The sequence below is a fragment of the Leucopleurus acutus genome (genome assembly GCF_964270905.1).
Source record: "Leucopleurus acutus genome assembly, chromosome: 2".
NCBI classification, from domain to species: Eukaryota; Metazoa; Chordata; class Mammalia; order Artiodactyla; family Delphinidae; genus Leucopleurus; species Leucopleurus acutus.
Genome location: NC_139143.1, coordinates 119,698,485 through 119,715,142, shown reverse-complemented (window position 1 = coordinate 119,715,142; position 16,658 = coordinate 119,698,485). Strand labels below are relative to the sequence as shown.

General features: G+C 33.2%; 1 protein-coding gene across 3 annotated transcripts in view; it reads left to right on the top strand.

Annotated features, from left to right (window-relative positions):
* Window positions 1-16,658, top strand: part of PRKACB (protein kinase cAMP-activated catalytic subunit beta) — a 136,871-nt gene that overhangs the window by 47,507 nt on the left and 72,706 nt on the right. Inside the window, exon 2 of one of the 3 annotated variants that reach the window (XM_082834718.1) lies at window positions 9,634-9,784. The exons of 1 other annotated variant lie outside the window; for it this stretch is intronic. In XM_082834718.1, the coding sequence (XP_082690844.1) occupies window position 9,784 (1 nt within the window). In that variant the 5' untranslated portion in view covers window positions 9,634-9,783. Of the gene's footprint in view, window positions 1-9,395; window positions 9,785-16,658 lie in introns of those variants that run through there. One more of the 3 variants, XM_082834715.1, reaches the window with a different exon arrangement.

Sequence of the window (16,658 nt, the reverse complement as noted above, 5' to 3'; positions counted from 1 at the left end):
ATTAAGAAAGTGGTCATAGGAACATACATATCGATAATTACCATAAACATGAATGGATTAAATGCTCCAACCAAAAGACAAGCTCGCTGAATGGATACAAAAACAAGACCTATGTATATGCTGTCTACAAGAGCCCCACTTCAGACCTAGGGACACATACAGACTGAAAGTGAGGGGATGGAAAAAGATATTCCATGCAAATGGAAATCAAAAGAAAGCTGGAGTAGCAATACTCATATCAGATAAAATAGACTTTAAAAAAAAAATGTTACAAGAGGCAAAGAAGGACACTAGATAATGATCAAGGGATCAATCCTAGAAGAAGATATAACAATTATAAATATGTATGCACCCAACATAGGAGCACCTCAATACATAAGGCAACTGCTAACAGCTATAAGAGAGGAAATAGCAGTAACACTAATAGTGGGGGACTTTAACACCTCACTTAAACCAAAGGACAGAGCAACCAAAAAAATTAATAAGGAAACACAAGCTTTAAATGACACAATAGACCAGATAGATTTAATTGATATTTATAGGATATTCCATCCAAAAAGAGCGTATTACACTTTCTTCTCAAGTGTGCACGGAACATTCTCCAGGATAGATCACATCTTGGGTCACAAATCAAGCCTTGGTAATTTTAAGAAAATTGAAATCATATCAAGCATCTTTTCTGACCACAACGCTATGAGATTAGAAATCAATTACAGGGAAAAAAAACGTAAAAAAGACAAACACATGGAGGCTAAACAATACGTTACTAAATAACCAAGAGATCACTGAAGAAATCAAAGAAGAAATCAAAAAAGACCTAGAGAAAAATGACAATGAAAACACAACGACTCAAAACCTATGGGATGCAGCAAAAGCTGTTCTAAGAGGGAAGTTTATAGCTATACAAGCCTACCTCAAGAAACAATCTCAAATAAACAATCTAACGTTACACCTTAAGGAACTAGAGAAAGAAGAACAAACAAAATCCAACGTTAGCAGAAGGAAAGAAATCATAAAGATCAGAGCAGAAATAAATGAAATAGAAACAAAGAGAACAATAGCAAAGATCAATAAAACTAAAAGCTGGTTCTTTGAGAAGATAAACATTGATAAACCATTAGCCAGACTCATTAAGAAAAAGAGAGAGAGGACTCAAATCAATATAATTGGAAATGAAAAAGGAGATGTTACAACAGATGTGGCAGAAATACAAAGCATCCTAAGAGACTACTACAAGCAACTCTATGCCAATAGAATGGACAACCTGGAAGCAATGGACAAATTCTTAAGAAGGTATAACCTTCCAAGACTGAACCAGGAAGAAACAGAAAATATGACCAGCCCAATCACAAGTAATGAAATTGAAACTGTGATTAAAAATCTTCCAGCAAACAAAAGTACAGGACTAGATGGCTTCACAGGTGAATTCTATCAAACATTTCGAGAAGACCTAACTCCTATCCTTCTCAAACTCTTCAGAAAATTTCAGAGGAAGGAAAACTTCCAAACTAATTCTACGAGGCCACCATCATCCTGATACCAAAACCAGACAAAGATACTACAAAAAAGAAAATTACCAGTATCACTGATGAATATAGATGCAAAAATCCTCAACAAAATACTAGCAAACAGAATCCAACAACACATTAAAAGGATCATACACCATGGTCAAGTGGGATTTATCCCAGATATTCAAGGATTCTTCAATATATGCAAATCAATCAATTTGATACACCATATTAACAAATTGAAGAAGAAAAACCATATGATCATCTCAATAGATGCAGAAAAAGCTTTTGACAAAATTCAACACTCATTTACGATAAAACCTCTCCAGAAAGTGGGCATAGAGGGAACCTACTTCAACATAAAAGGCCATATATGACAAACCCACAGCAAACATCATTCTCAATGGTGAAAAACTGAAAGCATTTCCTCTAAGATCAGGAACAGAGCAGGATGTTCACTCTCACCCCTGTTATTCAACATAGTTTTGGAAGTCGTAGACACAGCAATCAGAGGAGAAAAATAAAAGGAATACAAATTGGAAAATAAGAAGTAAAATTGTCACTGATTGCAGATGACATGATATTATACATAGAGAATCCTAAAGATGCCACCAGAAAACTACTAGAGCTAATCAATGAATTTGGTAAAGTTGCAGGATACAAAATTAATGCACAGAAATCTCTTGCATTCCTATACACTAATGATGAAAAATCTGAAAGTGAACTTAAGGAAACACTCCCATTTACCATTGCAACAAAAAGAATAAAATACCTAGGAATAAACCTACCTAGGGAGACAAAAGACCTGTATGCAGAAAACTTCAGATACTGATGAAAAAAATGAAAGATGATACCAACAGATGGAGAGATATACCATGTTCTTGGATTAGAAGAATCAATATTGTGAAAAAGACTATACTACCCAAAGCAATCTACAGATTCAATGCAATCCCTATCAAGTTACCAATGGCATTTTTTATAGAACTAGAACAAAAAATTTTAAAATTTGTATGGAGACACAAAAGACCCCGAATAGCCAAAGCAGTCTTGAGGGAAAAAAACGGAGCTGGAGGAATCAAATTCCCTGTCTTCAGACTACAGTACAAAGCTACAGTAATCAAGACAATATGATATTGTACAAAAACAGAAATAGATCAATGGAACAGGATAGAAAGCCTAGAGATAAAACCACGCACCTATGGTCAACTAATCTATGACAAAGGAGGCAAGTATATACAATGGAGAAAAGACAGTCTCTTGTAAGTGGTGCTGGGAAAATTGGACAGCTCCATGTAAAAGAATGAAATTAGAACACTCCCTAGCACCATACACAAAAATAAACTCAAAATGGATTAGAGACCTAAATTTAAGACTGGGCACTATAAAACTCTTGGAGGAAAACATAGGAAGAGCACTCTTTGACATAAATCACAGCAAGATATGTTTTGATCCACCTCCTAGAGTAATGGAAATAATACCAAAAATAAACAAATGAGACCTAATGAAACTTAAAAGCTTTTGCACAGCAAAGGAAACCATAAACAAGACGAAAAGACAACCCTCAGAATGGGAGAAAGTATTTGCAAATGAAACAGCGGACAAAGGATCAATCTCCAAAATATATAAACAGCTCATGCAGTTCAATATTAAAAAAAAAAAAACCCAGGCTTCCCTGGTGGCGCAGTGGCTGAGAGTCCGCCTGCCGAAACAGGGGACATGGGTTCGTGCCCCGGTGTGGGAAGATCCTACATGCCGCGGAGTGGCTAGGCCCATGAGCCATGGCCGCTGAGCCTGTGTGTACGGAGCCTGTGCTCCGCAAAGGGAGAGGCCACAACAGTGAGAGGCCCGCGTACCGCAAAAAAACAAACAACAAAAAACAACAACAACAACAAAACCCAATCCAACAATGGGCAGAAGACCTAAATATATATTTTTCCAAAGAAGACATACCAATGACCAAGAAGCACATGAAAAGCTGCTCAACATCACTGATTATTAGAGAAATTCAAAGCAAAACTACAGTGAGGTATCACCTCACACCAGGTAGATTGGGCATCATCAGCAAATCTACAAGCAACAAATGCTGGAGAGGGTGTGGAGAAAAGGGAACCCTCTTGCACTGTTGTTGGGAATGTAAATTGATACAGCCACTATGGAGAAAGTATGGAGGTTCCTTAAAGAACTAAAAATAGAATTACCATATGACCTAGGAATCCCACTACTGGGCATACACACAGAGAAAACCATAATTCAAAAAGACAGGTGCACCACAATGTTTGTTGCAACACCTTTTACAATAGCCAGGTCTTGGAAACAACCTAAATGCCCATTGACTGATGAATGGATAAAGAAGATGTGGTATATATAAACAATGGAATATTACTCAGCCATAAAAGGAGTTAAATTGGATCATTTGTAGAGACGTGGATGCATCTAGAGACTGTCATACAGATTGAAGTCAGAAAGGGAAAAACAAATATCGTATATTAACACATATATGTGGAATCTAGAAAATAGTACAGATGAACCAGTTTGCAGGGCAGAAATTGAGACACAGAAGTAGAGGAAAAACATATGGACACCAAGGGGGGAAAGTGGTGGGGGGTGGCGGTTGTGGTGTGATGAGGTTGGAGATTGGGATTGACATTTTATACACTGATGTGTATAAAATGGATGACTAATAAAATAAATAAAGATTTAAAAAAATTCAGTGTTTCAGAATTTTTTAGATGTACTATATCATTGTTCAGAGGGAAATAATCTGAATTTCCACATTATGAAACTAGAAAAAGAGCAAAATAAAGCCAAAGAAAGTAGACGGAAGGGGAAAAGATAAGAACAGGAATTTATTAAACTGAAAATGGCAAAAATGATAGAGAAAATCAATGAAAACAAAAGGTGGTTCTTTAAAAAAGATAAAAAATTAGAATCCTTTCACCAGACTGACCAAAAAAGAGAAGGCAAATTACCAATATCAGGAATGAAGGAGGGGATATAACTACAGATGCCACAGACATTTAAAGGCTAATAAGGGGATTTTAGAAACAACTTTATGCACGTGAATTTGACAACTTAGTTGAAATAGATCATTTCTTGAAAGACAAAAACTACCAATATTCATTGAAGATGATATAGATAACTGAATAGTATATCTATTGAAGAAATTGAATTAGTATTTGTGGCCTTCCAAAAACGAACTACTGGCCCAAATAGTTTTCCTGACAAATACTATCAAAAATTTCAGGAAGAGGTGATACCAGTTCCCTACAGTCTCTTCCAGAAAATAAAAGACAGAATACTTGCCTACTTATTTTATGCAGCCATTTTTAACCTGATATCAAAATCGTGCAAAGACAGTACATAATAATAAGTTCACAACAATGTATCTTGTAAACTTATATAAATCTTCAATAAAATATTCATAAAGTGAATCCAGCCACATATAAAAAGATTAGTACACCAAGAGCAAGAGGTGTTTATCCTGGGAATTCAAGGCTGGTTTAATGTTTGAGAATTAATTGGTAAGTGTCATACACCATACTAGCAGACTAAAGAAGTAAAACCATATGATCATATCAACAGATACTGAAAAAGTATTCGATAAAATTCAACATCCCTGTAATATATGAAAACACTGAACTAACTAGGAATACAAGGAAACTTCTTTATCTCAATAAGGGGCATCTACAAAAAAATTTCTACAGCTGACAATGATGAGAAAGTGAACCATTTCTTCCTAAGATTGGGAATAAGGCAAGGATCTTCACTTTTACCACTTGTTTAATGTACTACTGGATGTCCTAGCCAAACTATCTGTTTGAAAATGACATGATTTTCTGCATAGAAAATCCCAGGAAATCTACAAAAAGAAAAAGATTCCTAAATATAATAAGTGAGTTTAGCAAGGTTGGAGTATACAAGGTTAGCATATAAAAATAAGTCATATTTCTATATACTGGCAATGAACAATTGTAAATATCTTTTAAAGCACCATTTACAATAGCTCCAATTTAAAAATAATAAATGCTTAAGTATAAGTCTAATAAAATATGTATAGGATCTGTATGCTGAAAGCTAAAACACTGATGAAAGAAATCAAAGATGATTGAAAATGAATCAAAAATGAAATATATAATATGGATTGAAAGACTCAGTATAGTTATGATTTCTCTCAATAAACATAATCTCAAATCCTAGCAAGATTAGTTTTGTAGAAATAGACTTTTAAAATTTATATGGAAAAGCTAAGAAACTTATAATAGCCAAAATAATTTAGAAAAAAAAATGTTGAAAGATTTCTACAGTCAGATTTAAGACTTACTAAAAAGCCACAGTAACCAACACCGTACGCTATTGATGAAAAAGAATCGACACATAGGTAGATCAGTTTTCAACACTGAAAATTTTCAATTTTCAACATTTCAAAATTCCAAAATTTTCAACATTGAAAATCCAGAGTAGACCCACATAGATATGGTTAACTGATTTTTGACAATGGAATACTATTGAATAGTACCATGGAATACTATTCAAAAAAAAATTAGTAAGCTCTTAAAACACACAACATGGATGAAGCTCAGTTAGTTATGCTGTGCTAAATGAAAGAAGCCAGTCTTAAATAGGTGAATCCATTTATAAAATGTATGAATCCATTTTGGGAAAGGCAAAACTATTACTGTAAACGCTTTATTTGAATAGCAGGGGTCATGGTCATATCATTTGCCCTCTACATGGAACAAATACATTATTTACATATAAAATATGCTTCCATGTTTTTTTCTTTAACCTTCAAACTCTATAAAGTACATACTTCTACTTGGCCCCAAGGTGATTGTAAACATAAATGTGGACAATGAAATCGCATGGCTATAAGGTGACCATCTGAATGAAAACATTCTCATAGCAGAATCTCAGACTCTGGACAGTGTGTCCAAGAACCATTCCCACCTCCTACCATCCTTTTATCCCTACTTCCCCACCGTTGTTTGAAAAAGTCTTTACTTTTGGTAATCATTATTGTCAGTACAAAGGAGCCTTGATTTAGGAGACAGAAGACATAGGTTACTTTGCACAAGTCACTTAATATTTATGTTTGTTTTCTCATCTTAAAATAAGGATAATAATACCTGTCCTGCTTACTTCATTTGTAAAGATCTGATGAATCAATGGAAACCATTTTATGTGTTGTAAAATGCTTTGTAAATGTAAGGTATCATTACTATTATTAAACATAAGAAATAAACTAATATTTTGTGATACCTTATGGCAATCAAAGGAGTTTCAACTCTGAAAATTATTATAATTTCTAAAATTAATGCAGAATGAAAAATAAGGACTTGATAACTTCAAAGTTGATTACTCTCTAGTTTTATTACCATACACTATTTAAACTATTAATAGGATATAAGATATGTTATTACAGGAAATTTTGGGGTATATGGCTAGATATCAGTACAAATTCAAGTTCTGAAAAACCATCAGGAAGGATAGCAAGCAATATACTTATTAACAATTTGAATTATGAAAGAATTCAGTTTTAGTTAAAGCTGTAGTTGTTTCTTTCTAGCAGTAGATGCCAGTAGAGTTCTTTTTAATAAAAATCAAATTGCCTAAGTACTTTGATAGCAACAGTTTCCTGGTCACAATACCATATATAGAAATATTGCTCTAAGGACTAAAGAGTCTACTTTTTCTAAGGACTTTGTAACAGATAAAGAGTTTTATTGAAGAAAAATGAAGAAATTTTAAATGTAGTATTTTCTAGCTCTTCATCTAGTGAAGATTACTTTCTTCTTCTTGATATAGTAATTTTGTTATAAAGCTTATACATTGCTTTAAATAAATTAATCTTCGTTTCTAATTAGAAATCTGGAATATCTGTATGAAACTTAAGCAACATTGGATATAAGTCTGGCTAGACATGTGTTAAAAACGAATATCGTGGGGCTGAAATGTTAGAATTAGCTTGCACTTTTGGCAAGGGAATGCCATGAGTGTAGTATTTTGGGGAGGTTAATATGTCAGAGATGAGTGATTGAAAGGAGTGACTGGAAGCAAAGAAAACAAGTTATTTTAGAAATCCACATTTTCACTAATAAAAATGAAACTCAAAGAATGAATAAATTTAGTAACTGACTGAACGTAGAGAAAAAGAAGTTAAGTGACATACTTCTATTGCTGTTGTCTTTATATATGAACAACTAGGTGGTCGTTGGATAATTTACAAATATGATCCTATCATAAATATAATTAAAATATTTTCAAGTGTTTGATTCTACTTAGACCTTTAATTTATTAAAACTGAATACTTCAACATATATTTGTTGAGTATGTAACTAGCACATGTACTGCATTTATGAATTCAAGTAATTCACAATTTGAGACATAAATTTATAAATAGCAAATTTTAACAAAATTATAAGATCATTGGAAACAGTGGAGAGAGCAGTTTATTTTTCTAGAAAGTATGTGGGAAACTTCAGTGAAAATGTGACATTTTTGGTGAGCCTTGAGGATGAATAGAATTTATACCAAGAGAGCAAGTCAAAGAATTCAGGAATTTTATGCACTTATGCCCATTCAGAGACAGTTCATCCTCTGTAGATGTTTATTGAAGACTGCAGACACCTGTTCAGGGTCTGTTTTGTATTAAGTTAGATGTTAATAAAGAAATTATTATTATATACACACATATTTATCAGAAAGCTACAATTTAAGAAGTTTGGTGTTGTAGATACTGTTACCTGTTTGTTTAGATTGATCTAATTTTATTATACAAAATAAAATGTACACAAATGAGCTGTTATTTGGCAAAATTCATTAGTCAGTGTTTCCTCTGTGTGTGTGTGTGTTGTGTCCTAATTTGATTACATTATTATTCCTATTTATTCTATTTGTCATTATTGTCTCTATTTATTCTGTTTGTTAAACAGTAGGCACAAAATCTTGATTAAGACTTTTTTTAGATAGATTTTAAAAAATATCCTCCCTTCCTTCTTTTCCTCCTTCCTTCTTCCCTCCCTCCCTCCCTTCCTTTTTTTTCTTCCTTCTTTCTTTCCTTTATTTAAAGCTTCCAAAGAGAAAACCACACAAATTTCTCATCCTTTAATAAGTATCAGAAGGCAAGTACTCAGAATCATTGTTAAATGTCACAGGTTACTTTTTTCATGCAAATGGACAGTTTACTTTTAACCAAAGGAGCTGTTTCTAAGTGAGACCCCTAAATCAGGGATCAGGTAAGCAGTAGTCCTCAGTGTTAAGTTTAAAAATTAACATGTCTCAGTCAACTAGAAGGATTTTTTTCCCTCTCAATTGAAATTTCTTGCTATGGCTGATTTTATATAATTTTAAATCTTATATAATTTTTTCAAATTTTAGAATGTTTGAAAATGTACTGCTGATACGCACTTGTCAGCAGGTTATGTTTGGTAAGCAATACTGACACACTAAATATAGTTTTATATTAGACTTTAGTCAGTGAGTTAGCAACATTGAGTTTTTTTAAGTGCTAGTTCAGATTTTTTTCGTTAAAATTTATGTGTTAAAATTTGTTTTGCAGGTGTTTTGTGATATCCCATACCAGCTTTCAGTGAAAAGTTAACTATTTATAAGGATTCATAAAATCTATACTAATCTGTATTAGCTGATTTCCTGGATAAAACACAACCTTTTCAACATATTATATTTGGAGAGTGGTTTGGCCTTCAGTTGTTTGTATTGGGTTGTAATACACGTTTAACTACTTTTCCTTTTTAAAAAATTTTTTTCAGCCTACTATCCATATGTAAAGCTTTATATTTAATGTTCTCATTAACGTGTATATTAATATTAAAACACTCTTAAACATAGCCTTTTAGGATGATATTGCAAGTCTTTAAAATCTTCATCTCTAGTTGAGATGAACAGTTTTGCTAAGAAAGGCTCAGTAATGTGCTGTTTTATATTAACAGGAAACAGAACAGCAGTAGTGGTTTGAATACACTGCAAACAGGAAGTTTGATACATGCATAGCTCTTGGCTTCTGTGTAAGAAGTTGTTGAGCTCCTTCTGGAAATATTTTCAGTTACTTTAAATTAAGTGTAAATACACATGAATGGCAGCTTATAGAGAACTACCCTGTAATCAGTATACAGGTACAACTGCTCTTCAGAAATTGGAAGGTTTTGCTAGCCGATTATTTCATAGACACTCCAAAGGTACTGCACATGATCAGAAAACAACTCTGGAAAATGACAGCCTTCATTTCTCTGAACATACTGCCTTATGGGACAGATCAAGTAAGTTTTTTTTTTTTTTTTTATGATACACTGTAACTAGAAACTAAAATGCTAATTGGAGTTTTAGAATCAAGCACAGAACTGTGTGTGTGTGTGGGGGGTGTCTTTTTATGATTTGCCCAAGGATATTTTGCAAGGTAAAGTTGAAAAAAAATTACAAAAACTTGATTATAAGTTGAGCTGGATCACATAGCTCATCGTTTTGTTTTAAATGCGATTAGTTAAGTTGAATATCAGTGGGAAAATTTTCTACAAAATTCTTACATCATTTCTAGTGTATGTTTTCTTTTAATTAAAAAAATTTTTTTTTGTTCTCAAGTGAAAGGCCTACATTTAAGAAAAATAATCATTTTATTTTAAAAAATATCTTGGATTTATAAGCCTTAATATTCAAAAGGGGCAAAAGGACTCTTGAATTTATAATTAAATTTTTGTTATGTTTGCCATATTTTATTTTTAAATGCATGTGTGAAAGTTACTTGAGTTTAACAAGCAGAATGTATAATATGAAAACATAGTATGATTATTCTATGTGAAATCTTATATTTATAACATTATAAATATCAGAATCTTTCATATGGGGGGGAAAACTTGTTTATGCATGCATCACATTCTTTCCAGGCATGGTAAAATGTTTGGACTTAACTGCTTTGCTGAAATGGTGATACGTAATGATTTTTTGTGACATGCACTTTTTAAAGGCTACATTTCACATATAAACAATACCAGTGCCCTCATTCCACATCTCACCTTGGACCCTCCCCAAGGTATTTTTGTTATTCTGATTAAAGGAACAATATAATTACTCTTGGTACTTTTTAGTGTGTTTGATCACCAGATAGCACTGTTTTGCCTCTTTCTGTTTACATACTCCATAGCAGTTAAGGAAGAAAACTCAGCTAAAAGAAAAGCAACAAAAAACCAAGAATGGCTTACAAAATTGACTCTTTTGTTTATATAGTACCTTCATAGTTCCGCAGAAGTTTATTTGAATTTTTTTTTTATTGCATTAGAATTTTTTACCTTCCTCAAGCTATTTTAGGGAGAAAGTAAAGAACATATATTTGTACAATTTTTTTTTTACTTTATAGGTTTTGATTATTTATAATTAATCCTTACTATATAGCAAGTTGATGGATGAGGAATCTCAAATATCTTCAAGGTAATGAACTGTTGAGTATTGAAATAATAGTATATTATTAAAATTTACCATGCAACAAAAGTTTTTTATTCATTTTACTTGCCCTATTCTGTTAAATTGCAGTCTCCTAAGCCCTTTTGGAAATCATTTTTATGCATTTCAAGGACTTTTAATTAAACATTCAGTGAGGAATGAGGACAGTACTGAATTAGTACACTAATCCCTGTTTCTACAAATAGTGGGTGTTTAGTAAATGTATCTCAAATGGATGAATATCATGGGCTTTTAATATTTAAAAGTTATGTTTGAATTATACTCTCACCATTTTTAAATGTGTGGGGCTTGTAACATTTTCTGAGACACATTTTAAAATCTAGCAATTGAAGATAATATCATGAGCTATGATTTCTTTTGGAAAAAACAGACTGATAAAATGCTGTTAACATTTTTCTTTATGGTGATGCCACAAAATAAAATAAATAGAATCATAGTGCACAGTGAAATTAGGTGCAAACCTTGTAGCCGTTCAAATGATAGGTATGATATAAGAAATGCTTAAAGAGTAACTAAATGTTCATGAATCAAGCATTCTTTCACTTTCTCTTTCATATCCTCAAATATAGAAATAGACACAATAATTTTTTATATGTAGTGATGAGAATGGTAAGCATGGTGTTCTAGTTTCTTATTATGGAATGTGTTGATATAGAGGAGAAAATATGGATACAACAGAAACAGAGGAATCCTTTTGTATCAAAATTCCAAGGTTTATTTTCATGATGAAAACACAGATTTTTATTCATTTATAGTGTGAGTTATGGAAAGAATTTTGACAGTATGAAGTTTTCGTACAAACCACATTCTTCAAAGCTACTTAAAGCAGTTTACTTGCATGACTTGTTTGACAAGGAAAAGGAATGTAATATCTCCTGATGATAACCTCTCTGAGTATGCTTGTTCCAAAAGTGTGATTTAAGAAATCAGCTAAGCACAGAAACTACATGTAATTTTATAAAAATTAGGTTTGTGAACTACTGAGTAAAGATTAATTACCAATCTAGGCATGTATGAAATGTAAGAATTTTAATCCAAGTTTCTTTATTCTCCAGTGACATTAAATATAGGAAGAAATACAAAATAAAGGCCACACAGTGGTTTCCAGGTGCCTTAAATGTTTTATCTTTTACTACTAAATTAAGTAATAGGAATTCCTGTTTGATAACATAAATATTTAACAGCTGATTCCATGCACATATAAGTACTTGAAGTTCACAACAAAAACATAAAGGAATTCTTTTTATTCTGACTCAGAATGAATGGGAGTATTGACATTCATTGAGTTCTCTTTCTAGCCAATTTATTTTGGTTCGCTTTTAAATCTTTCTTTGATCATAAATGGTGTGTTGAGTTATATAGTGCTGAACTTAATGGAAGTTTTGCACATTTTAAATCTTGGACTTTATAAATTTAATGTCTAATTACAATATTTTAAGGACTGAATAGACAAACACCATCAAATGCTTTACCTATTCTCCTTTCCCATGAATTGACAGGCTATTTCTGTGGCAGATACAAATCCATATTAGTGAAGCTTAGATTGAAATATTATATTGAACAAATGAACAGTTTTGAATATGGATTTTTTTAGGTAGAATCAGAGCTAAAGTGGTTGTAATAAACCACTTTATCTAGTTAGTTTTACCTTTCCAAAACTCATACAGTCTTTAAGGCAGTACACTCCCATGCTTATTTCTTAGTCCACTAAATCTGTATCATTGTAACTTCTAAGCTAAAAGACCGCCTACATTATCTTTTCTTTTCCTTTTTTTTTTTTTTCGGTACGCGGGCCTCTCACTGTTGTGACCTCTCCCGTTGTGGAGCACAGGCTCTGGACGCGCAGGCTCAGCAGCCATGGCTCATGGGCCCAGCCGCTCTGCGGCATGTGGTATCTTCCCGGACCGGGGCACGAACTCGTGTCCCCTGCATCAGCAGGTGTACTCTCAACCACTGCGCCACCAGGGAAGCCCTTATCTTTTCTTAAAAAAAATTTATTGGAGTATAGTTGATTTACAATGTTGTGTTAGTTTCAAGTGTACAGCAAAGTGAATCAGTTATACATATATCCACTTTAAGAATCAATATTGTGAAAATGACTATACTACCCAAAACAATCTGCAGGTTCAATGCAATCCTTATCAAATTACCAATGGCATTTTTCACAGAATTAGAACAAAACCTTTACAATTTGAATGGAAACACAAAAGACCACGAATAGCCAAAGCAATCTTAAGAAAGAAAAACGGAGCTGGAGGAATCAGCTTCCCTGACGTCAGACTATACTACAAAGTTATGGTCATCAAAACAGTATGGTACTGGCACAAAAACAGAAATATAGATCAGTGGAATAAGATAGAAAGTGCAGAGATAAACCCACACACCTATGGTCACCTAATGTATGACAAAGGAGTCAAGAGTATACAATGGAGAGCCTAAAGAATTTTAACTAGCATAATACAGGAAAAGTTAACTTGCTTATTCTACTACAGGGAAATGTATTTAGCTACTATACATCTTCTGTTGGAGCTGGACACTTATTTAGAATTAGCACTTTTCTTCAGGACTTTTTTTTTAATTGAAGTGTAGTTGATTTACAATATTTTTGTGTTAATCTCAGGTGTACAGCATAGTGATTCAATATTTTTGCAGATTCTATTCCATTATAAGCTTATTTCAAGATAATGGATATAATTCCCTGTGCTATACTTTAAATCCTTGTGGCTTATCTACTTTATATATAGTAGTCTGTATTGGGTTGGCCAAAAAGTTTGTTCGGGTTTTTCCATAAGCTCTTACAAAAAAACCAGAATGAACTTTTTGGCCAACCCAATATATGTTAATCCCATATTCCTAATTTGTCCTCCACCCCTTCCCTCGCCCCTTTGGTAACCACCAGTTTGTTTTCTGTGTCTATGAGTCTGTTTCTGTTTCTGTCTGAGTCAGACTTGTCTTTCTCTAAGCATAATATTCTCTAGGTCCATCCATGTTGCTGCAAATTGCAGTATTTTATTCTTTTTTATGGCTGAGTATTATTTTATTGTGTGTTTGTGTGTATATATATATATATATATATATATATATATATATACACACACACCACATCTTCTTAACCCAGTTGTCTGTTGATGGACATTTGGGTTGCTTCCATGTCTTGGTTATTGTAAATAGTGCTTCTATAAATGTTGAGGTGCATGTATCTTTTCGAATTATTGTTTTCACTTTTTCTGGATATATACCCAGGAGTGGAATTGCTGGATCATATGGTAATTCAATTTTTAGTTTTTAGAGGAACTGCCATACTGTTCTCCATAGTGGCTGCACCAAATTACATTCCCATCAACAGTTTCTGAGACTTTCCTTTTCTCCACATCCTCTCCAACATTTGTTATTAGTAGATTTTTTGATGATAGCCATTTTGTCTGGTATGAGTTGATATCTCATTGTGGTTTTGATTTGCATTTCTCTTAATAATTAGTGATGAGAGCCAACACTTTTGGTCACTATGTGAACATGGTAATGAATAGTCAAGACAATGGAATCCCTTTATAACAACAGTGGTTATTTATGATGTTTCTTCTACCTGGAATTTCCTGTTCCTACTACTGCCAATGGTGAGATTTGCTCATACTTTAAGACTCTGCTCACATATTATCTTTGTAACAAAATCACCAAAACATTCTTCTGTTCCTCTGTTCTTTATCCTTTTTAGAATTCATGATCTCTTCCTGTGTTCTCATATCATACTCACTTCTATTACGTTTTATTTTATAGTATTAAAATTGTATTACATTAGTCCTCAAGTTACCTCTCTCCCCTATTTGACTTTGAACTCCTTGAAGGCATAGAATTTGTCAATTTATTTTGGTATTGCCAGCATAGTTCTCAATACATGTTGAGTTGTTTGTTAGATTAACATTAAATATCACTACAGTCTTACACTAACAAGCTTTCTCTCAATTTTTTCTATTATGATCTTTGCAATTTATTTTAAAGGCCTGTGGCCATAACCAAAAACAGTGAAATGCTGATCTGACCCTGGTAAATAAATATCACATTTCAGAGGCACTGAACTTTTCAGTGTTACCTGTACATTTTTATCATGATTGTTTATAAGAATCTGAGTAATCAGCAGCCTTTATAGTAAAACTAAGAAACCGGAATATTAAATGATTTGAAATTAGAAAATGTTTCCATGGAGTGTTTAACAGTGCCAAGTACTATATCAAGTGTAATAATGAGAAGCTTGTACTTGCTTGTGTTTTACAAGAATAGCCATACTACATAGTTAGAGAAGGAAGATTGAGTATATACTCTTGATAGTGTCTTGCTCAAGTGTGGTCCCAGTCTAGTAGCATTAGCATCATCTGGGAGCCTGTTAAAAAGGAAGACTTTCAGGCCCCATCTAGACCTCCTGAGTCAGAATCTGCATTTTAACAAGATTACCCAGCTGATTCATATGCACATTAAAGTTTGAGAAGCCCTTTTTCCCTAATAACATTTTAATCTGATTACCAAATACTGTGTCTTCATTGGAGAAAATTTGCAAACCATAGAAAAGAACAAACAAAAAAAGTAAACATCACACATAATCCCACCAAAAGATAATCACTATTAACCTTGTTCTATATATAGTCTATTTTGTGCATAGATACACAGATTACCACTGGCCCTTAACTTTGGATCTCTCCGTAGTGTTTCATAACATTTTTCCTATTGTAAAGATTTGTTCCACAATATCTTTTTTTTTTTTTTTTTTTGCCGTACGCGGGCCTCTCACTGTTGTGGCCTCTCCCGCTGCGGAGCACAGGATCCGGACGCGCAGGCTCAGCAGCCATGGCTCACGGGCCCAGCCGCTCCGCGGCATGTGGGATCTTCCCGGACTGGGGCATGAACCCGTGTCCCCTGCATCAGCAGGCGGACTCTCAACCACTGCGCCACCAGGGAAGCCCTACAATATCTTTTAAGATGGCTGTTTTGTATTGTCTTAAGGATGCACCACAATTTAAAGTCACTAGCCATCTAGATTGTTTTTAATTTTTTGCTATCATATAAAAAAAACACTGTGATAAACATTCTTGTAGCTAAATCTCTGTGCATATCATTATTTTTATATTTTATAGGACAAATGTAGAGAACTGTTATAACCATTTTAAGCTTTTGTATTAAATAAATTGTATCCCAGGTATACACATAATATATTCTCTTGGAGTTAAATTTGTTTTGATATTCAGAGAAGACATGTTTAAATTCCCTCATATAATTTTCTGGCATAAAAAGCATGATTTACTTTCTTATTAGTGTTTATCAAAAATTTTCCACTTTTCAAAATTGGTCAATTATTCGTAGCAAATGGTCTGAGAGACTTGTTTTAGTTGTTGAATAGAGCATTATCTTTGGTAATCAACATACTATAATCTGCTTGGGTTGGAGATTCAGATTCAGTCATATTATAAAGTATATCCTCTAAATCTGATTCTGCAATATAGTGGTGACTCATACCACTTCACTCCCACGTTTCCTGGGTGGAATATTGTCATATACACTATCACATGAAACATTTATTTACTATCTGTCAGGCATTGTTCTAAGCACATTGCATATATTAGTTTATGTAATCCTTTAAAAACCCCAATAAGATGGATACTATTATTATTCACATCTTTCAGATAAAGAGAC